Consider the following 21,668-nt stretch of genomic DNA (forward strand, 5'->3'; position numbering starts at 1 on the left):
CTGTCACCCAATAATCAAAACATTGTAGTTCTCTTGCAAAAGCAAACACAGCTAGATTAACTCTTCACACCTTCGTAAAAATGGTGTTTCCGTATCAAACAGTACACACAAGCCATCATCTACTAAGCACACAATGCGCCAACTGCACACTGATGGTATGAATACAAAACACATCTGGCTTTTGCTTTCTCTGTGCACAAGGTAGGCTATGTCAGTTTGAGCTCATACTTCTGTCATAGATCCATAAGCATAGAGGGATCCAAACTTCAAGTACTGGTGTTTATTCAAACACATCAAAACAAACACAAGTGTTTATTTCCAAGTATAGGATTATTTGCAATCGCCATAATGACTATATGGGTTACTTGGTCTGCAGTGAACATGCTTCCTCTGCCCCCAGCATCTGGTCATCTAGCAATTCTGTAAAGTAACAATTTCAGTATTTTTACATCAATGGTATTGGTGTGTTTCTCATTGGCATATGGCAGTGCTACAAATCTTTGTGCAAAGTGACTGTACTAACCGATTCTCATTTCAAGATGTCCTTATGGTACTTGCTACAGTGTAGCGGCTCAGTTTAGGCTGGACCCGTTGGCCAGCTACCCTCAGGGTCATTCCACGGTTGATTACATGGTCCACTATTGTAGCTCTGATGTCATCAGCAATTCTATTTCTTACTCTTCCTACCCTTCCTCTCCCCCCTCCTCGTCTTCCTTGCTCCTCCTTGTCCTTGTCGTCCTCTTCATCCTACTTCTTCACCTCCACGTCCTCTTCCTCGGCCTCCTCTACTTCTCACTCTTTCTGCTCCCTCCATTGTACTCCGCACACACAGCTTACCTGTATTATAGTGCTTAGGCTGATTGCAAAGTGAACTAATTATCTAAGAAAGTTTTGACATGTGAAAGTGTGCCAGACAGTTGGCAAATTAGTGTTAATGATAGCCATACATGTGTATACTTTTGCTAGGAGTGTGTTGGAAATTTGGTAATTGAGTGTTGTGCAGTGAATTGTGCCTACAGTTTTGCAAAGTGTGTGTTACAAAATTGCAAACTGAGTGCAAAGCAGTTTTTGTGCTTTTAGTTTTGCAAACTCAGTGAGTGGTTTTGCTATAAGTCTGAATAGTTTTAGAGATTGTGCTACAGGAATCACAGTTAGGGTTTAAGCATTCAGAAAAAACTGTAAAGCATGACTTGATAGTGCAGCAGTTTGGTAGGACATGCAGTCCAACTATAGTGTAGCACTGCACTCTAGTGGACGAAGTAATTATGACATGGGAAAGAAAGTAAAGCCAACTGCAAAATGAGATGATGCCACAATGAGTCCCATTGCATGTGGTGGATGAATGGGGTCAAGCACCATAATAAATAAATTAATTAATTAAATTAAATTATAACACAGGACATTTTCCACTTCAAACTAATATTCAACATGGCTTTGACTCAAAACCAAGTCTGCTTATGATTTTTTTATTTTTTTAAGATCATGTGGGAACAAATTACTAATTACTGAGAGCTTCCAAGTGTACTGATACTCTGTTTAATCCGTATAAGTCACAGTTATTATCAAATCATAGTAATGTGTGTAGAGGTCCCGGTTTGATAGTTTAACAAAAAAAATTTTTTAAATGCCCTCCAAAAGCTAGCACTATTCATCACTAGTCATGGAAAACAGAAAACATTCCAGGTTTTACTTGACCACTGTAGCCATGCTGACAAAGAGTCAAAGTCAAGCCAAGTATTCTGTTGCGTCTGCGCTTCCACAGGCCCCGCTGGTTTAGAAACTTATTCCAATTACAGTTTTTGCCCGTTGCTTGAACACCATGAACCCATGCCTAGACTAAAGTAACACAAGTTGAAGCTTTTGTTACCATACCTCAAACACATGTACCCCTACCTTAAACAAAAGCGCTGCTTTGCACCCCAGTTCCAATTATGCAACACACCTACTCCTTTATGCAACACACATGGTCCTGCATGCTACACTCCATTTCATACATAAGACACTTCGCTCACAAAATGAAATTTCAGGGTGCCATTCGGAAAACACATGTATCCAAAATACAAAACACATCGGGTAATTGCAACCACTCAAATACACACCTGAAGGCACTTACTTGCAAAACCGAACACCAATTAGCCAACTACAAAAAGCCCTCAGCGTAGCCATTTCAAGAACTTTGCTAGCATGGATGGAGGGAGAGCAAGAGGAAGAGGAAGAGGAAGAGGTAGAGGAGGAGGAGGAGGAGGAGGAGGCCAAAGAGGCCATGCACGGACCCATATTTCTGATGAAATAAGAGCAACTTTGATGGACCATGTCATCAACCATGGCCTGACTATGAGGGAAGCTGGGCAGAGAGTCCACCCACATCTAAGCCGCTTCACAGTGGCATCTGTAATACGAACATTCCGACTAGAAAACAGGTCTGTCTTCACCTCCATACCTTCTGCTCTACTCAGATGGTTCCATAGCACTGTTCTACAGTATATCACATTACCATATCAAGTGTACGGGGTGCTAATGCTCCTTTTGCAGCCAAAGTGGCTGATTCCTTATATTGAAGTACAGTGTTGTACAGTGGATGACACAGTACATACAGTAAAGTACTGTAAGAAAAATAAGCAAACCAATGACAATATGTGGTTGTATTCCTCCAGAATGACTCGAAGACCTTCTGGGGGAGGACGGCAACGCCTGTTCACACAACAGCAGGAACTTGCCGTTGTGGACCTAGTGAGGGCAGACAATGCCATCCGTCTCCACCAGCTACGACGGAAAATACTTGCAGACAGGCGAGTGTTCAGCAACATAGACCATGTGAGCATCACCACCATCAGACGCATCTTGGGTAAACACAGCATCACCATGAAGCAGCTCTACAGAGTCCCATTCGAGAGGAACAGTGACAGGGTCAAAGGACTTCGAGCTGAATATGTACGGGTACGTGTAACTGTCCCTTACATTTACAATAGAGTATTGGTGAAGTCCAGTAGCAGCTGAATATGTACCATATCAGTACCACATGGATCTATTCTGAGAGCTACACAGGTACCTGTGTGATGGGGTGAGGGTGCTGTATGTGTAGCACTGTAGTACAGTGATATGTTCCCCTTTTTTTCAGAGAATCTTGGCCATGGATGGAGCTGCACAGCCTCATGAATACATTTTCATTGATGAAGCTGGATTCGACCTGAGCAAAACAAGACGACGGGGTCGTAATGTAATTGGCCAAAGGGCAATTGTGCACGTCCCAGGGCAGCGCGGGGGAAACATCACATTATGTGCCGCCATATGCCTTCGAGGGCTTCTGCATCATCATGCAATACTAGGTCCATACAATAGCCAACACATACTCACATTTCTAGATGCTCTCCATGATATAGTTGTACAGAACAGACCAGATCAGCCCAGGTTTGTGGTGATATGGGATAATGTCAGTTTCCATCGGGCTGCTCTGGTCCAGGCCTGGTTCTCCAACCACAATCAATTTGAAGTGGTATACTTGCCCCCTTACTCACCATTTTTGAACCCTATAGAGGAATTTTTTTTCGGCTTGGAGATGGCGAGTATATGACCGCCAACCACATGCCCGCATGCCTCTTCTGCAGGCAATGGAACAGGCCTGCGGCGACATTGAGGTGACAGCGATCCATGGATGGTTTCGACATGCAAGAGGATATTTTCCCCGGTGCCTAGCGGGAGAGGACATTGCTTGCGATGTTGATGAGGTCCTGTGGCCAGACCCCAACAGAGCCCACTTATGCACAATTGTCATGGTTTTTTGTGTTTACAGTATAGTGTTTTTTCTATTGCAGTATTATTGTGTTGTTGTTGTTTTTTTTGCTTTATCTGAATTCATGGTACTGCAATGTACAATATTGAGTAGGTCTATTTGCGTTTTTGGTTGTTTGAAAATGTGTCTCCTGTAAATGTGCCTTCTGAATAAACAATGGAAATCAAGGACTGCAGTGTTTTATATAAAGAAGACTAGTGTGTTCCCCCTGATCTGTCAGTGTTTGCATATGATGCAAGTATGTGTCATTTTGTCAACAGAGTTACATTTTGACAAAGGAATGTCAGGTTTTGACAGCAGAGTTTAGGTTTTGGGAGTAGAGTTTCAATTTGGCACAGATGTGAATGGTATATTTCCCAGTGTTGTGTCATGTGTACTTGTGTGTACAGTTTGGCACAGAGAGCGGAGTTTTGCAAAATGTGTTCAAGCAGTGGGCAAAAACTGTAAACAAACACCCATTGTAAAAAAAAAAACACCTATGGTCACAAAAGGTTAAAACTGTGTGTGTGTGTGTGTGTGTGTGTGTGTGTGTGTGTGTGTGTGTGTGTGTGTGTGTGTGTGTGTGTGTGTGTGTGTGTGTGTGTGTGTGTGTGTGTGTGTGTGTGTGACCAAAAGGGTCATAAAGGCAGGAAGTTTACTAAACAAGAAAACAGAACCCTCACATAGGATGTGTCCCTATAATAAAACACTATAGTCTCCCCCACCATTCAACAGGCTGGGGAGGGGGTCAGAAATAAAGGAATGTCTTTAATCATATAGTTTGAACCAAGACTTTAAGTAACAGAATGACAACATTTAACAATTTGACTCCAACATATTCCTTTAACTTTAACTAGTAACTTAAACTAATGTAAGTCTATAACCAGCAAGCAACCAATAAGGTGATGTAATTTCTACATTTCACTGTGTGTTATACTTGTATAACTATGCACGTGACAAATAAAGAACCTTGAACCTTGAACCTTAATTTTCTGCACTGACACAAGATGGCGCTAAATATGTTCTAAAAACTTTTAACACTTATCTCTTAACTCATGCTTCACAGATAGTGTTAAATCTATGTCCGTTTTTTGACAGCAGGGGTCCTTGGTGTGAATCAGCCTTTATAGTTGTAATGTTTCATGTTTTCTTTAATGACTTCTGAAGTTTAGACTATTTCTCTCTTATTAATCATTCCATGATTATGCCCTTTAGACTCCATTCCTGCAAGGCTGCTCAAATAAGTTGCCTGATTAATAATGTTTAAATTCTAAATGTGAATAATCTGTCTATATTAAAAGGGTAGATACCGCAGGCTTTTAAGGTGGTGGTAACTACCATTGCTTATAAAGCTCTTACTTGATCCAGGTGTCTTATGTCCTATCTAATTACAGGCCAATCTCCAACCTTCTTTTTATGTAATAAAAAAAAAAAATCTTGTAAAACAGCAAACCAATCATCTGCAGAGGAATGATTTATTTGAAAAGTTTTTTGTTTTGTTTTGTTTTTCAGATTTCATAATTATAATTATGAATCATTGTAATACAAAAAAGCAAGTTATGAATGATCTTCTTATGTACTCTGACTGTGGACTCATCTCTATGCCTGTCCTGCTATACCTTAGTGCAGTAGTCCATAACATTTACTCCAGAAATTATAACACAATGCAGGTATTAAAGGCACTCTGCTTGTGTTGGTATAACTTTAATGTGGTAATATGCTTTTGTTTGTATGATTTGGCACCCTCTTGTGGCCACAGTTGGCACTTGGGAAGTTGTAATGCCCAGCTAGTTTGCTACAAGTGCTCAGTGGAGGTAAAACCTTTGCCCACGCATGCCTGTAAGTTTTCATTACATACTATAACCTTAACTATCTGATTTGTGATGCATGTGTAATGTGCATATACTGAGTTACTATTTCAGCTGTGTGGTCATTACTCATTTGTAAACCTACTTGTGTGCTAGCGACTGTATATTAGCATGTGTTGGCTAACTTGCTATGATCAATAATGCTAGTTAACTGAAGGTGATGTTTATGTTTAATTTAGGCAACCTTAAGATTTATGTTTTTTGCTGGTTGTCATGAAAACTAAGTTTCAATTAGTACATTATGTATGTTCAGTGAATGAGAAGGTAATTATCTGTTTTGTGTTTATTTAGTTTTACAAAAAGAAAAGAGAAAGGAGAGTAATGAAAATGGATAAAGGATACCATGTATAAGAAGCCTCAATAACATGGCCTGTAAACTAAGATAAGAGATAAGATAAGATAAGATAAGATAAGATAAGATAAGATAAGATAACCTTTATTAGTCCCACACGTGGGAAATTTGTTTTGTCACAGCAGGAAGTGGACAGTGCAAAAGTTATGACGCAAAAATTAGAATACAATAAGAATAAATACAGTACACAACTGTACAGAATAGAATAAAATAATATACTATATACAGTAGAATAAAATAGAATAAAAATATACAATAAGATAAAAATAGAATACGAATGCTATATACAACTGAGTAAAAATACAACGATGCCAGAAAAGATTATTGCACTTAGTGTTATTTCACATGTGTGGATGACAGCAGTGGGGAGGAAAGACCTGCGAAATCTCTCCGTCCCACACCGTGGGTGCCGCAGTCTCCCACTGAAGGAGCTGCTCAGTGCTGTCACAAACTAGAGATGCAGATCGAAGTAAAGAAGAATCTCAGTTCAAAGCATTCTCTTCTTCTCATTCTGTTCACTGTCTGTCAAACTGGATAAGCTAAACTACGCCCACATCTAGTGAGGACAGAACACTGCTGCTGTGATTTGAATCACACCTATCTGATAGATTCCAATTTAAGCATGATAATGAGGAGTCTTTCTCACACACAAAAGTTTGCTATAGATTTCCACAAGGCTCTGTGCCATGATCCAATACCTTTTACATTATACACATATTACTATTATTAGAAAACTGTGAAAACCATTTTTACTGTTATGCAGATGATACCCAGCTCTATTCATTTAAGATAATACAAATGAGCTGGTTACACTCAGAAATGTCTTAAAGGCCAGGATGACCTAAAAATCTTAGAAACATGATGTCTAATCAGATGCTTACCTTATGGCATTACCTTTGGCTCTAGTAAAGATTTGAGGAATCCTGGAGTCACAGAGCACTTTGCTCTGAGACTGCAAGCTTACTTAGTGGTCCCTGAAGTTTTCAAAAGTGCCCTGGAATAAAGGGAACCCTGTGAAAAACTTGCCTTGTAAAATGTAAAAAATACACATAAATTAAAATGTACCAAAGTAAAGCGATCTCTCTCCTTTCATCTCAGACAGCATGGTCTTACGCCTGTTTGCGACCATCCTTTAATTTACTGCCATCTTGTGGCTGCAGTTGGTTATTGTCACTAAAAGTTTTTACAGGCATGTGTCACACTAGCACCCAACATGCCTTGGTGATGCAGAAAATGATGGATTCACAGCCAGTGCACCTGATGGCTGTCTTCACACAGATGGTGGCTGAGGTGGCCCAAATGCACACAGAACAAGCAGCGTCACCTGGAGTCACTGCAAGCAGATAGACAGACTCGGGTGCTGTAGAAACTATTGTTCTGCATTGTCTTAGTGAAGTCTTTTGCTTTTACTCACAATTATGTGGTCCTATCTTTCTACAAACCCCCTGCTGAGCATGTTTCAGGTTTTTTATGATTTAACCAAGGATAAAGGAGCTCAAAATAGAAGAGGCTGGAAGAGTTCAAGTTCAAGTTCAACTTGAACTTGAACTTGAAGCTACATTTTCATTTTTCCTCAGTCATTTAAAAAAAAAAACAACTGATAAATTTATGGTATAGCTAAAGTAAAAGCCAATTATTCCTGTGTTCACATAGCTGCCTAGTTGCAGAGTAATTATATAATCCACCATGCCTCAGACCTTGCCTTTTAGAGGGGGCATGCTGAAATGTTCCCAAAAGAAAACTTGATGTATTTAATTACTGTGGCAGATGTTGTATTCATCAGATGTATTTCCTGGGATCTTTTGGAGCCAATCGCCTGGCTTGGTGGTGACTGCACCGAGTGCTCCAATTACCACTGGGACCTCTCTTGCCTTCCTTCCTTGCCACCTTCCACATCTTTGCGAGTTGTCCGTCTGTATCTGGAACGCCCACAGAATCTTAATTCGATCATTCTCAAACACCCTAGGAGGCATGTGGGGTGTTTTGACCTTAGGACTTCCAGGTCTCACTAGGCACAGATGTTTCTGTATATTATGTCAGCCACTTGATTGTGGCATTCCATGTATACCCTGCCTGCTAGCATCTTGCACCTTGCTGTTAAGTGCTGGATTGTCTCAGGGGCATCTTTATACAGCCTGCACCTGGAGTCTTGGCTGGTGTGGTAGATGCTCGCCTTTATGGATCTTGTAGAGCTTGTTCCTGTGCTGCCATGATTACTGCCTCTGTGCTGTCTTTTAGTTCAGCTTTGTCCACCTACTGGTGGAACCTCTGTATGTTAGCCACTTATATCTGCCAATGGTACATTAGTGCAGGATCCTGCCATTCCATGATTGTTGCTCCTCTTGAACTTGGATTTCAGCTGCCTGAGGTATTCACTAAGCACCCGGTCAGTTGTCACCATCTTTCTGATGTACTCCTGGATGTTTGTTGTCTCATCCTGAACAGTGGTACGGACAATAATTAGTCCTCGGCCTCCTTCCTTAAACTTAGCGTACAGTCTCAGGATTTTGGGGTGAAACCCCCCATGCATGGTCAGTAGCTTTCTTGTCTTGATATCAGTGGCTTCTATCTTCTCCTTTGCCTTTGGCCATCTTTTTATTCCAGCAGGGTACCTGCTGCCTGACCCTCTGCAGGTATTTGGTGGTTGAAGCTTTTCTAGCCGCCTGTTCTTAGTTCCTGTTTGCCTGTGGGATTCCTAAGTGCTTGTAGCTGTTCTCAGTGCAATGATGCCTTCTGGTAATGCAATCCAATTAGTTCTGACTACCTTCCCCCTCTTTGTTACCATCCAACTACACTTCTCCAGTCCAAACGACATTCCAGTATCGTCATTGTATATCCTTGTGGTGTGGATCAGTGAATCAATGTCTCATTCACTCTTCGCATACAGCTTGATGTTATTCATGTAGAGGAGGTTGCTCATGATTGCTCCATTTCATAGTCAGTATCCATAGCCATTCCTGTCACTGATCTCACTGAGGTGCTTCAGGCAAATGTTCCGTCTACCAGTAGCTGGTGTTTCACTCTTCTGGTATCCCTACCTATTTCTTTCTGTACCCCGCTCATCTATTGAACCATGTGCCTGTTAATCTTAGCCACTACAGGGCTCGCAAAATTTTAAAATCCCTGGTAGCCCTTCGGGCAGGCACTCTTTAGTTTTTGGTAGCCCGAAATAAATTTGAGTAGCCCGAATAAAAAAAGATTATTTTTATTGTATAATATTGTAAAGGAAACAAAACATCAATCAAAAAATTGTTAAAACACAAATTACAACAACTGTGTAAACATTACAATCAACTCAAATATCTGGTTCTAATTAAACAGAATTTTCTGTGAACTTGTTAGAACTGTGTAGAACATGAATTAGTCTGTGTCAGATCCTGAATCTGAAATTTCCACTGAAGTCTCGGATGAGAAAATGCCACTCTACGTTGAGGGCATAGCATCTCCTTCATCAGCTTTCTCTTCCTGTGCATTGCCCTCCATTTCACTGCTCTTTGTTCTTGTCGGGGTTTTATGATCCAGGTGTCTTGAACCTTTTCCAGAAAACATCCAGAAACGAATCGACTTGTCAGGGCAAAAAGATTCAACTGTTTCCCCATTAATGGAGAGTTGCATGCAGTCATTCAGTGTTTCAGGGTGTAGAGAGGTACGATGTGTTGTCTTCACTCGGTTCATGCAAGAAAATCCTCTCTCACAGATGGCTGTTGATGGACTAAGTGTCAGCATTAATTTCACCAGCAACAAGATATGAGAGAGATGTTCTGGATTCTCAGAGAGGAGATCTCTGTACAAGCAATCTACTTTGCGACCCCGGCGTTCTGCAAGCCACACTTTTAGATCCATCCATTCTTGTGGAATTTTCTCTTTCTCTTCTGCATCTAGCAAACAGGCAAAATGTGTGACAAGATAATCCACCTCTTCATCCCCATAATTTGCTAGTTCTTCTCTGGGGTAGGGAAGAGTGGAAGGGTCAAAAACCTTGAAACAAGAGAGAGGCTTTTCATGGAGATTTTTAAATCTGTTGTCCGTGTACTTGACTGTGTTGTCAATAATCTTCTGGATCTCTGCACCAAAGGTGTCTTTGTCTGTTCCCTCACCTCTTCTAGCAGGTCGCTGACTTTTTGTTAGCTGAGTTCCACAGTAGCAAATGCTACCATCCTGGTTCGCTGTGAACTTTGTGTCCAAGGTTTTCTGATATTCTCCTGGTTTTGTTTTTAGGCTGAGTAAGCGTGATGTTGTGCTCTCAACTAACTGATTTGTTCGTGTGATGTTTAGGTTATCATGCTGAAAATCAGTAGAGCACTTGGATAAGATGGTACTGTAGTCCAACATGAAATGCAGGAAGTGAACAAATTTCTCAGTCTTCATCTCCTGCACCACCCCCTTAGCCTTGGCTGCATCCTCGGCTTTGACATCACTTCCTTCTGCCATGTTCTCCATATGAACAACAGTGGGAGTGTAATTTTTTTCCACAGCCTTTAGACATCTCAGCCGGCTTGGAAGCCACCGTGTGCTCTTCAGCCCACTGAAATGTGCCAGCCTCTCATTTAGCAGTTCACTTATTTCTGTCAGCTCTCTTCGCTTCTTTGGGGAATAGTAGTACATCTTAAAGATGGTTTTCAGTGTATCTTCAAATTTTACCAGGTACTCACAGCCTTTCACGCTATCCAGCACGGCTAGCTCTAGTTTGTGTGCCACACAGTGGATTGTTATGATGTGGGGTATCCTCTGTTTCAGTCTCCCAGCTACTCCTGTTTTCTCACCCATCATCACTGCAGCACCATCAAAATTTGCACACACTACTTTCTTTTTCCATGTGTCCTCTCTGATACCCATGGTGTTCACTGCTTCATCAATAGCCTCTAAAATACCTGCAGCATTTGCACTCTTGACTGGCTGACATTTGATCATGTATGTGGCTATGTCACCATTATCCCTCACATACCTGACGTGAACCAACTCCTGTTCTATTATACCAGTGTCTGTACTGCCATCTGCAAGAATGAATAAGAACCTGCTTTCTTGAATTTCCTTTTCAATCTGGTCTCTTGAAGTTTGTGCTATTGCTCCAATAAACTCTCTGCAAGCATGGTCATTGAGGTAAGTGGAACCAAGATCTAGGCCATTTGCTTTCTGAAGTTTGCAAAGACTGCTAAATTTTGCCAGTGGTAGTTCACTCTTTGCAACATAGTACGCAGTTCTAAACAGCTTTTTCAGGACTTCTTGTTGTGCTTGGTTTATTTTTAGTATGGTTTTTGCAATTGGTGTTTGTTCTGGGACAGATGCTGCAGACTGAGCACCAATGCATTTCTTGTGATGCAGAGATTTCTCATGAGTTCTGATGGGGTCTTTCCTAAAATTACTGGTCCCAGTAACAAAGGCGCTTGTCGACTCAGCAATAGAGGGAAACTCACGACACACCTGGCAGAACATTATAAGATAAGATAAGATAAGATAACCTTTATTAGTCCCACACGTGGGAAATTTGTTTTGTCACAGCAGGAAGTGGACAGTGCAAAAGTTATGTGGCAAAAATTAGAATACAATAAGAATAAATACAGTACACAACTGTACAGAATAGAATAAAATACTATATACAGTAGAATAAAATAAAATAAATATACAATAAGATAAAAATAGAATACAAATACAAATACTATATACAACTGAGTAAAAATACAACGATGACAGAAAGGATTATTGCACTTAGTATTATTGCATATGTATGGATGTGTGTGCTTGATCAGTTAAAGTCTTTATTATGGAGTCTGACAGCAGTGGGGAGGAAAGACCTGCGATTATGCGATTATGTTATTTACCTTGTCATATTCTAGCCACAGAAATTCTTTTGTCCATGAATCCAAAAAACTGCGCTTTCTTTTTGCCTCGTAATCTGATTTATCATAACTTTTCCGCTTTGTGGTAGGCCTTTCTTTGCCTGTCCCTTCTTCATCCTGACCTGTCTTTTTTGGCTCAGCAGAACTAAAATACCTGCGTAAATCCATCTGTCTGTACACATGCCAGAGATTTTTTTTTTTAATTCTCTGCGCAGTCAACCTCTAGCACGTTTAAGCTTGCTGCGGGAGATTTCACGTGCCACGTTTGAAGAGTAAGCTAGTGAGTGATGTTGTGTCCTGTCTGACTATACCATATTGCACCACTAGAGGGTGGTGTCGTGAAATAAGAGGTAAGTGCAGTCGGGAAATTGTAGAGTTAGAATATAGTTAAGACGGCTATCTGATAACTCGATATGTCTCCCTGTTACCTCTACGATGTAAAGTTATGTGCTGCATTCATTAAAGAGCACTGTTCTTTGATGAGGACTCAGCTAATTACTCAGCTACATTTGCGAAAGAAAGCAAAGGCATTGTCATATATTTTTACTTCCTATGATAGCCCGACGGGCAGGGCTGAGATAGATTTTGGTAGCCCGACTGGAAATATCACTAGCCCCGGGACGTCGGGCTAGCGATTTTGCGAGCCCTGCACTATGATGCCTGGCAGAAGCTTCCATCTGGTACTGAGGCAGGTTATTGGCTGGTAGTTGGATGGGACAAGTCCTTTCTGGGGATCAGGACTGTCCAGCCTACAGTTAGCTATTCTGGGTGTCTCTCGTTGATTAGCAGCTGGTTCATTTGTGCTGCCAGATATTCATGGAGTGCAGTCAGCTTCTTTAGCTAGGCCTGAATTATGTTGGGGCCTGGTTCTGTCCAGCTCTTCATACTGGAGACCCTTTCTTGGATGTTTTCCACTGTGATGTTACTGGACCATGTTCACGGAGGTTGCCATGAGCTATTGTTAGCTATTGCACTAGCCAATGAGCATTGACTTTATGGGTTGTGCCCTTCTCCCATACGCTCTTCCAGTTCCATCTCCACCCTTGGATGTGCTGTTCTCATACTGTTCCCCTGCCACTGAGCGTACAGCTTGGATGGTTCCATGGTGTCCAGCTGGTTTATTCTCCTGCCTTCCATGTCTCTGGTATACCTCTTCAATCATCTGGCCAAGGCTGTGAGTCTTTACCTGGAGGGTTCCAAGGCCTAAAGTATGGGTAGTTTTCTGTACTTCTTATCAGCTTCTCAGGGTTCAAATTTCGATCTTCACCAAGATTCCATCTTTCAGGTTAGTTTCTATTCCATTCAATGCTCCTTCTTCCATCACACCTGGGGCTTGGTACAAAATCTCAGGTGGGGGCAATGATATCTCCCCCCCTGAATTGTTGTCCTGTCTCTCCCTTGCATTTGTGTTGTACCTCGTCGATCTCCAGCTGTGATAGCGGGTCCTTCTTCTCTTTTTTTTGAATGTTGGAACACTGAGCTACTAATTCTTTCACCGTCAGACTGGATGCTGGGTATCGAAGATTCCATAGGTCCCACATCCTCTTCATGTAACACCTTCCGCTGAGGTTACTTGAATATATTGAATGAATGTCTGAAAAAACCTAAAATGAAAGCTAATGTTACAGAGGCTTTGGTATGTTTTAGATTGTTAATATTATAGCATGTGATTTCGCTACAAGAAGTCGTACCATGAATAATTTAGCAGGGAAGAAGCATTCCTATGTAATAGAGCTGGGCGATATGAGATTTTTTCATATCACGATATGTTTTTTTCATTTCAGGCGATAACGATATCTATCACGATATAAGCCAAATAACTATATTTGTAAGATTTAAATGTGCCGTTGCTCAAAAGTAAAATGTGAAATAATCAGCAGCTTGTTTTTATTTAAATATTTATTTCCCATAATAAGTTCAACAGGGTAGATGTACTTAAGGAACATGAGACTTTTTCAGATAAATAAAGGCAAATATTGCAAACTACACAAAAGGCAGCCGCTAAAGCGTTTAAGTTTCAAAATAGAACAAACGAAACAGACTAAATTGTCAATTCCACTTAGAAACAAAATATTAATTCTAAAAATAAATCTTAGTTTGTTTTACAGAATAACAGACAAAACTGACTAACTTTTGTCAATATCAAATAAACTGAGAACTAAAAGGAAATTCTCAATCTCTCCTTGTTGTATAGCTGAGCTTTTCAAACAGTTTTAACAGTTACTTTAGTCTGACAAAAGCCGAATGATGAATTAGCGCTTCCAGTCAGAGACTGAGGCTACGTCCACACGTACACGGGTATTTTTGAAAACGGAGATTTTCCGTTTTCGTTTTAAAAAATAATCCCATCCATACATAAAGGCAGAAATGAAGGAAAACGCTGCTATGAACATGCCAAAGCAGCAGGTGGCGCTAGATTCCTAACCGTGCAGAAATGTTGGCCAATCAGAAGTCTAGAAGCCTCGGTGGGAAAAAGTAAACAAAGCTGCGGCATAGAAGCAGAACCGAGTCGTATGTGTGGAGGGACAGCAACTGTGTGTATATGTAAGCATTTAAACACTGCAGAGAGTAGAATTAACAGTAATAGTATTGTAGAAATTCATTTCACCGAAACAATAACGTGGCGCACAGTGTGACGCATGCACCAGTTTATTGTATTTCCAGACTTGCTTTCGGCACAATTTACAGTGCACGCTACTCTGTTTTTTGTCAGACTTGAAATAGCCGAAATACCTTCACACTACAGAACTTCTATGGCTCTTCCGTTTGACAATCTCTCCGGCATTGGAACCATCATCTGTTTTCTCTTCGGTCACGCTCGGTTGATTTTTCTAGTCGGCACACTCATTTCCTCCATTACCCGCTGGCTGCTTCCCAAACAAACACACGTGCGGCTTGGCACTAGTGCTGTACGTAACAAGTCACGCGACGTGACGCTGCGGCTGTGATTGGTTCGGCTCTGCGCTACTTAGTTTGGATTGGCTGACCTTTTTTTATTTTATTTTTTATTTTTTTTATTTTAAGAGGACAAGAGCGGCCAGGTCTATCGCGATAGCTTAATTTCTCTATCGAGTAAAAGTTATATCGCGATACATATCGTTATCGTTCTATCGCCCACCTCTACTATGTAATGAAGACATCATTCTAACAGTAACACGGTTCACTATTTTACTACCGATGATGAAATTCAGTCAGTACATTAGTCAAAAGACCAAATATAGGGAGTGCAGAATTATTAGGCAAGTTGTATTTCTGAGGAATAATTTTATTATAGAACAACAACCATGTTCTCAATGAACCCAAAAAACTCATTAATATCAAAGCTGAATGTTTTTGGAAGTAGTTTTTAGTTTGTTTTTAGTTTTAGCTATTTTAGGGGGATATCTGTGTGTGCAGGTGACTATTACTGTGCATAATTATTAGGCAACTTAACAAAAAACAAATATATACCCATTTCAATTATTTATTTTTACCAGTGAAACCAATATAACATCTCCACATTTACAAATATACATTTCTGACATTCGAAAACAAAACAAAAACAAATCAGCGACCAATATAGCCACCTTTCTTTGCAAGGACACTCAAAAGCCTGCCATCCATGGATTCTGTCAGTGTTTTGATCTGTTCACCATCAACATTGCGTGCAGCAGCAACCACAGCCTCCCAGACACTGTTCAGAGAGGTGTACTGTTTTCCCTCCTTGTAAATCTCACATTTGATGATGGACCACAGGTTCTCAATGGGGTTCAGATCAGGTGAACAAGGTGGCCATGTCATTAGTTTTTCTTCTTTTATACCCTTTCTTGCCAGCCACGCTGTGGAGTACTTGGACGCGTGTGATGGAGCATTGTCCTGCATGAAAATCATGTTTTTCTTGAAGGATGCAGACTTCTTCCTGTACCACTGCTTGAAGAAGGTGTCTTCCAGAAACTGGCAGTAGGACTGGGAGTTGAGCTTGACTCCATCCTCAACCCGAAAAGGCCCCACAAGATCATCTTTGATGATAGCAGCCCAAACCAGTACTCCACCTCCACCTTGCTGGCGTCTGAGTCGGACTGGAGCTCTCTGCCCTTTACCAATCCAGCCACGGGCCCATCCATCTGGCCCATCAAGACTCACTCTCATTTCATCAGTCCATAAAACCTTAGAAAAACCATCCATCCATCCATCCATCCATCTTCATCCGCTTTGTCCGGGGCCGGGTCGCGGGGGCAGCAGCCTAAGCAAAGAGGCCCAGACCTCCCTCTCCCCAGCCACCTCCTCCAGCTTATCCGGGGGAATACCAAGGCGTTCCCAGGCCAGCCGAGAGATGTAATCTCTCCAGCGTGTCCTGGGTCTGCCCCGGGGCCTCCTCCCGGTGGGACATGCCTGGAACACCTCACCCAGGAGGCGCCCAGGGGGCATCCTTGTCAGATGCCCGAACCACCTCAGCTGGCTCCTTTCGATGTGGAGCAGCAGCTGCTCTACTCTGAGCCCCTCCCGGATGGCCGAACTTCTCACCCTATCTCTAAGGGAGAGGCCAGCCACCCTTCGGAGGAAGCTCATTTCTGCCGCTTGTATCCGCGATCTCGTTCTTTCGGTCACTACCCACAGCTCGTGGCCATAGGTGAGGGTAGGGACGTAGATCGACCGGTAAATTGAGAGCTTCGCTTTTACACTCAGCTCCCTCTTCACCACGACGGACCGGTGCAGCGTCCACATTACTGCAGCTGCAGCCCCAATCCGTCTGTCGATCTCCGGCTCCCTTCTCCCATCACTCGCGAACAAGACCCCGAGATACTTGAACTCCTCCACTTGGGGCAGGAACTCATCCCCGACCCGGAGTGGGCACTCCACCCTTTTCCGGCTGAGAACCATGGCCTCAGATTTGGAGGTGCTGATCCTCATTCCCGCTGCTTCACACTCGGCTGCGAACCGTTCCAGTGCGAGCTGGAGGCCCTCACCCGATGAAGCCAACAGAACCACATCATCTGCAAAAATCAGAGATGAGATTCTGAGGCCACCAAAGCGAAAGCCCTCCGCCACTTGGCTGCGCCTAGAAATCCTGTCCATAAAAATTATGAACAGAACCGGAGACAAAGGGCAGCCCTGGCGGAGCCCATCACCCACCGGGAACGAGTCCGACTTATTGCCGGCAATGCGAACCAAGCTCTTGCAACGGTTGTATAGGGATCGAATGGCCCGTAGCAATGGGCCAGACACCCCATATTCCCGCAACACCTCCCACAGGACACCCCGAGGGACACGGTCGAATGCCTTCTCCAAGTCCACAAAACACATGTAGACTGGTTGGGCAAACTCCCATGCACCCTCAAGTATCCTGGAGAGGATAAAGAGCTGGTCCAGTGTTCCGCGACCAGGACGAAAACCGCATTGTTCCTCCTGTATCCGAGGTTCGACTAACGGACGAACTCTCCTTTCCAGCACCCTGGCATAGACTTTCCCAGGGAGGCTGAGGAGTGTGATCCCCCTGTAGTTGGAACACACCCTCCGGTCCCCTTTCTTAAAGATGGGGACCACCACCCCGGTCTGCCAGTCCACAGGTACTGCCCCTGATCTCCACGCAACATTGCAGAGGCGTGTCAACCAGGACAGCCCTACAACGTCCAGAGCCTTCAGAAAAACCAGTCTTGAGATATTTCTTGGCCCAGTCTTGACGTTTCAGCTTGTGTGTCTTGTTCAGTGGTGGTCGTCTTTCAGCCTTTCTTACCTTGGCCATGTCTCTGAGTATTGCACACCTTTTGCTTTTGGGCACTCCAGTGATGTTGCAGCTCTGAAACATGGCCAAACTGGTGGCAAGTGGCATCTTGGCAGCTGCACGCTTGACTTTTCTCAGTTCATGGGCAGTTATTTTGCGCCTTGGTTTTTCCACACGCTTCTTGCGACCCTGTTGACTATTTTGAATGAAACGCTTGATTGTTCGATGATCACGCTTCAGAAGCTTTGCAATTTTGCAACTGCTGCATCCCTCTGCAAGATATCTCACTTTTTTTGACTGTTCTGAGCCTGTCAAGTCCTTCTTTTGACCCATTTTGCCAAAGGAAAGGACGTTGCCTAATAATTATGCACACCTGATATAGGGTGTTGATGTCATTAGACCACACCCCTTCTCATTACAGAGATGCACATCACCTAATATGCTTAATTGGTAGTAGGCTTTCGAGCCTATACAGCTTGGAGTAAGACAACATGCATGAAGAGGATGAAGTGGACAAAATACTCATTTGCCTAATAATTCTGCACTCCCTGTATATGGATCCTTTAACTGACCGTTAGTTGGCACTGGGAATATGATGGGCACACCATGCAGTTAATGGGATCCTACCATTAACTGAAAGAGAGAAGGGGGGCAGAAGTTCCGAAGACAGCAAGTGTAGTGGTACAGTCGAGGTATACAGAGAGATGGGGAGCTGGATTTAAATGCAAGCGTGTTAGGAAAATTTAATAAACGAATGAAAACTTAAAATGATCAGCATCTGACTGCATGTCAGTGATATTGGGTGTCTGAATGTCTAAATAAGTCTCATAGGCCTAAATGCAAGTTTTAAGACATTTATAATTCCTGTTTGACCTGCTGCGCACCAAAAACAAGCACAAGCAGAAATTTTGGACTTTTTACTGTATTTTCATAAGTTTTACAGCTTTTCCTACTGATAAAAACCTCCATTACGGACATTCATAATACACCAAGCAATTAAGCAATAAACAATTAACCTGTCAAACCTGAATGCCCACACTACTGGAAGCAAGAGGGAGAACATCTGGTTTAAAGGGATGCATCACCAGATCTGTTATTTAAATATAGACGTGTGGTATCCACAGAAACATCAGAATCTCAGATAAAAGCTTACAAAACCATTTCAACAACCACCAAGCAGATACAACAGCAAACGATTAAAGAGCACAAGAGGACATTCTAATGAACTCCCAGTTGCCTTGGCTATTTTGCTTTCACCACAATAAAATCACACTGCTGCACTGCTCTAAGTCTCTGCGTGTTTTGTTTCCCACCAAAAATCTTTATTTTCTGCATTATTCAGAAAATATACAAGTGAACGGTATTGTCAGCCTCTGTTTTTTTTCCCCACAAAAAGAAAGCCTAATTTCTGCTATTCAGTACTGAAGGAACTTTCACAAATCATGTCAAATTGCACAAAGCTAAGTTATGTCTGTTTCTCACTTTCTAATATAGAAATTTTTGCTAGACAGTGAATGGATTTCTTAGAATTTAAGTCCAAAGAGCTGTGCTGACAGATTGCTTTCTTTGTTGCAGCATTTTGTTTATCACTTAGAAAAACAGTAAAATGTGTACCTTTTTCACACTGATAGAAAGGGGAGTTTCACTGGTTGAGCCCACTTAAGATCAAAGTGGTCTGTATGCGGCCCATGATGTAAAATGAGTTCGACACCCCTGGTTGATACAGTACAAACATTTTCTATAGAATTATGTCTTCATTACTTAGGAATACTGCTTCCTGCTGACTTATTCATAGTGCTATATCACATGCTATAATATTTCATAACTAAAACACAAGATAGCGAATGAGCCTCTGTAATGTAATGCCAGTTTTTATTCAATATATTTAGATATTCATTCAATTGATCAAGGTATATAGTCAGACTTTTATTGTAATACACACTACCACTGAACCCAATGGCATTCAATCAGTACTGATCCTGAAACAATACAATGGCAAAAAACAAAACACAAAACCACTAACTTAAAAATAAATTATTAATATTTTCTAACTATTATTATGAATAAACAAAAACTTAGATGTACTCATCATGGAAATGTATAGGGTAATTTGTTTTCTCACTGTGCGATTAGTGCTGAGATTTACAGTCAATGTGCTTTCTATCTATTATTTTAATATTTTTTTAAGTATTGTTTATATGTCGTTAGTTTTTCTTATTTGTTTTTGACAGTGATTTAATACATTTATAACAGCAAAATCAAAAAGTAATAATTGTTATTGATTTTTTTAAACAACAACAACAGCAAAAACGGTGCTATATCAATATACCTTCTTGGCAGATGCATGTGTACATTTCATGACTACCAGAACCATCATGGTTTAAGCATAAATTGATTGTTTATAACCGGTGAGATTGAGCTGCATACTTGTGAATACCTACTTTTTAGTTGCTTGCAGTGCTAAAGAACATTGTCTTTGCATAAAGAGATCGGCATACATTGACAAGATAGCTGAAATCTGGGTCAGATCTCAGCTACACACCTACAAAGTTTCATGACTGTATCGTTGCAGCGTGAGTGCACTGACTAATCTGTCCACTGAAAGACAGACATGCAGCTTTTGAAAAGTACTCAAAACCAACTTTGCGGTTGTCTCAGCATCAATAGGGGTCCCCAGGACTACATTTTTCTACAATGATGCAAACACAGTCATGCAAGGTGAAAACAACACCAACCATGGTGTTGCCACTGGTAATAAAATAATAGCTATAAATATTTTTAATAAATACACTTACTGATTTCTACTGTAGCACTTCTACTGTACCTTTTAGAATACTGTGGAAACAATTGCCAGTCCTCACTATTAATTTAACTCCAAGGTTAATTAGAGAAAGGACTTGATGAGAAGTCCTTTAAAATTGCCCAAATTAAAATTGTTCTTTAGCTATTGGACACTTTTCTTAATGTTTCTTGGACAACTGTCTGTCATTTAGACGTTTCTCCCATTGAAAACGCTACATCCAGATGAACAGGATCAGAATGGGATTTATTTACCTGGATGATTGAGCATGCATCAAAACATCATTTAGATGTTGTTTCACACTCATGAGTCCTCAGGTAGGTACACAGGTAGACCTGATAGACATTATATTACCCAAAGTATTTGCTTATCTGCCTTCTTACACATATGAATTGAACTGAAGTGATATCCCATTCTTAATCCATAAGGTTTAATATGATGTATGACGCTTTGCAGCTCTAACAGCTTCAACTTTTCTGGGAAGCCTTTTGACAAGGTTTAGGAGTGTGTTTAAGGGACGTTCTGACCATCAGGCACTGATGTTGGACGTAAAGGTCTTGCTCAGAGTTTCTGCTCTAATTCACTCCAAAGGTGATCTTTTGGGTTGCCAGTGAAGTTCCACACCAAACTCACTCATTTCTGTCTATATGAAGCTTGCTTTGCGCACTGGTGCAAAGTCATGTCTAATGCAAAGTCATGTTAGAACAGGAATCCTCAAACTGTTCACAAAAATTTGGGAACATGAAATTGTCCAAAATGTCTTGGTATGCAGAAGCATTAAGAGTTCATTTCACTGGATCTAAGGGGCCAAGCCCAACTCCTGCAAAACAACCCTCCACCAACCCCTCCACCAAACTTTACTTTCACTTTTCTGGAGTCCAGTGGCATTGAGCTTGGTGATGTAAGGCTTGGATGCAACTGCTTGTCCTTGGAAACCCATTCCATGAAACTCTCTACTGACTGTTTTTGAGCTATTCTGAAGGCTACATGAAGTATGGAGGTCTACAGGGATTGACTTTGCAAAAGTTGGAAACCTCTGCATACTATGCACCTCAACATTTACTTACCCCACTCTGTGATTATACATGGGCTACTACTTCGTGCCTAAGTTGCTGTCATTCCCAGTCACTTCCACATTGTTATAATACCACTAATAGCTGATTGCGGAATATTTAGTAGCAAGAAAATTTACTAGTGGGACTTGTTGCACAGATGCCATCATATCACAGTACCATGCTTAAATTCTCTGAGCTACCTGAGAGTGACCCATTCTTTCAAAAATGTGGTAGGAACAATGAACATGCCTAGGTGCTTGATTTTACTGTATATGCGTTTTGCCTT

The 21,668-nt window shown here is 41.6% G+C and overlaps 2 protein-coding genes across 2 annotated transcripts; one reads left to right on the forward strand and one right to left on the reverse strand.

Annotated features, from left to right (window-relative positions):
• Positions 1–2,636: 2,636 nt before the first annotated feature.
• LOC146671434 (uncharacterized) lies at positions 2,637–3,571 on the forward strand. Its single transcript, XM_085405166.1, has 2 exons — positions 2,637–2,937; positions 3,119–3,571. The coding sequence occupies exons 1-2, from the start codon at positions 2,656–2,658 to the stop codon at positions 3,569–3,571; spliced, it is 735 nt and encodes a 244-aa protein (XP_085261292.1). The 5' UTR covers positions 2,637–2,655.
• Positions 3,572–9,412: 5,841 nt separating this feature from the next.
• LOC146671435 (zinc finger protein 862-like) lies at positions 9,413–13,376 on the reverse strand. The gene is made up of 3 exons (XM_085405343.1): positions 13,242–13,376; positions 12,846–13,012; positions 9,413–11,069 (listed from the first exon to the last, which is right to left on the reverse strand). Exons 1-3 carry the CDS (start codon positions 13,374–13,376, stop codon positions 9,413–9,415), a joined length of 1,959 nt encoding a protein of 652 aa, XP_085261469.1.
• Between the last annotated feature and the right edge of the window lie 8,292 nt (positions 13,377–21,668).

This window comes from Rhamphochromis longiceps, linkage group LG4 (genome assembly GCF_057381845.1).
Source record: "Rhamphochromis longiceps isolate RC_006_pf linkage group LG4, R_longiceps_female_GT1.1, whole genome shotgun sequence".
NCBI lineage: Eukaryota > Metazoa > Chordata > Actinopteri > Cichliformes > Cichlidae > Rhamphochromis > Rhamphochromis longiceps.

Coding starts and splice junctions, on each gene's coding strand:
- LOC146671434 (XM_085405166.1), top strand. CDS start 2,656: ATGACTCGAAGACCTTCTGGGGGAGGACGGCAACGCCTGTTCACACAA. Junction 2,938..3,118: donor TTCGAGCTGAATATGTACGG/GTACGTGTAACT, acceptor CCTTTTTTTCAG/AGAATCTTGGCCATGGATGG.
- LOC146671435 (XM_085405343.1), bottom strand. CDS start 13,376: ATGAAGAGGATGTGGGACCTATGGAATCTTCGATACCCAGCATCCAGT. Junction 13,013..13,241: donor CACAGCTGGAGATCGACGAG/GTACAACACAAA, acceptor GGAACCCTCCAG/GTAAAGACTCACAGCCTTGG. Junction 11,070..12,845: donor GGAGATGGAACTGGAAGAGC/GTATGGGAGAAG, acceptor CCATGCTTGCAG/AGAGTTTATTGGAGCAATAG.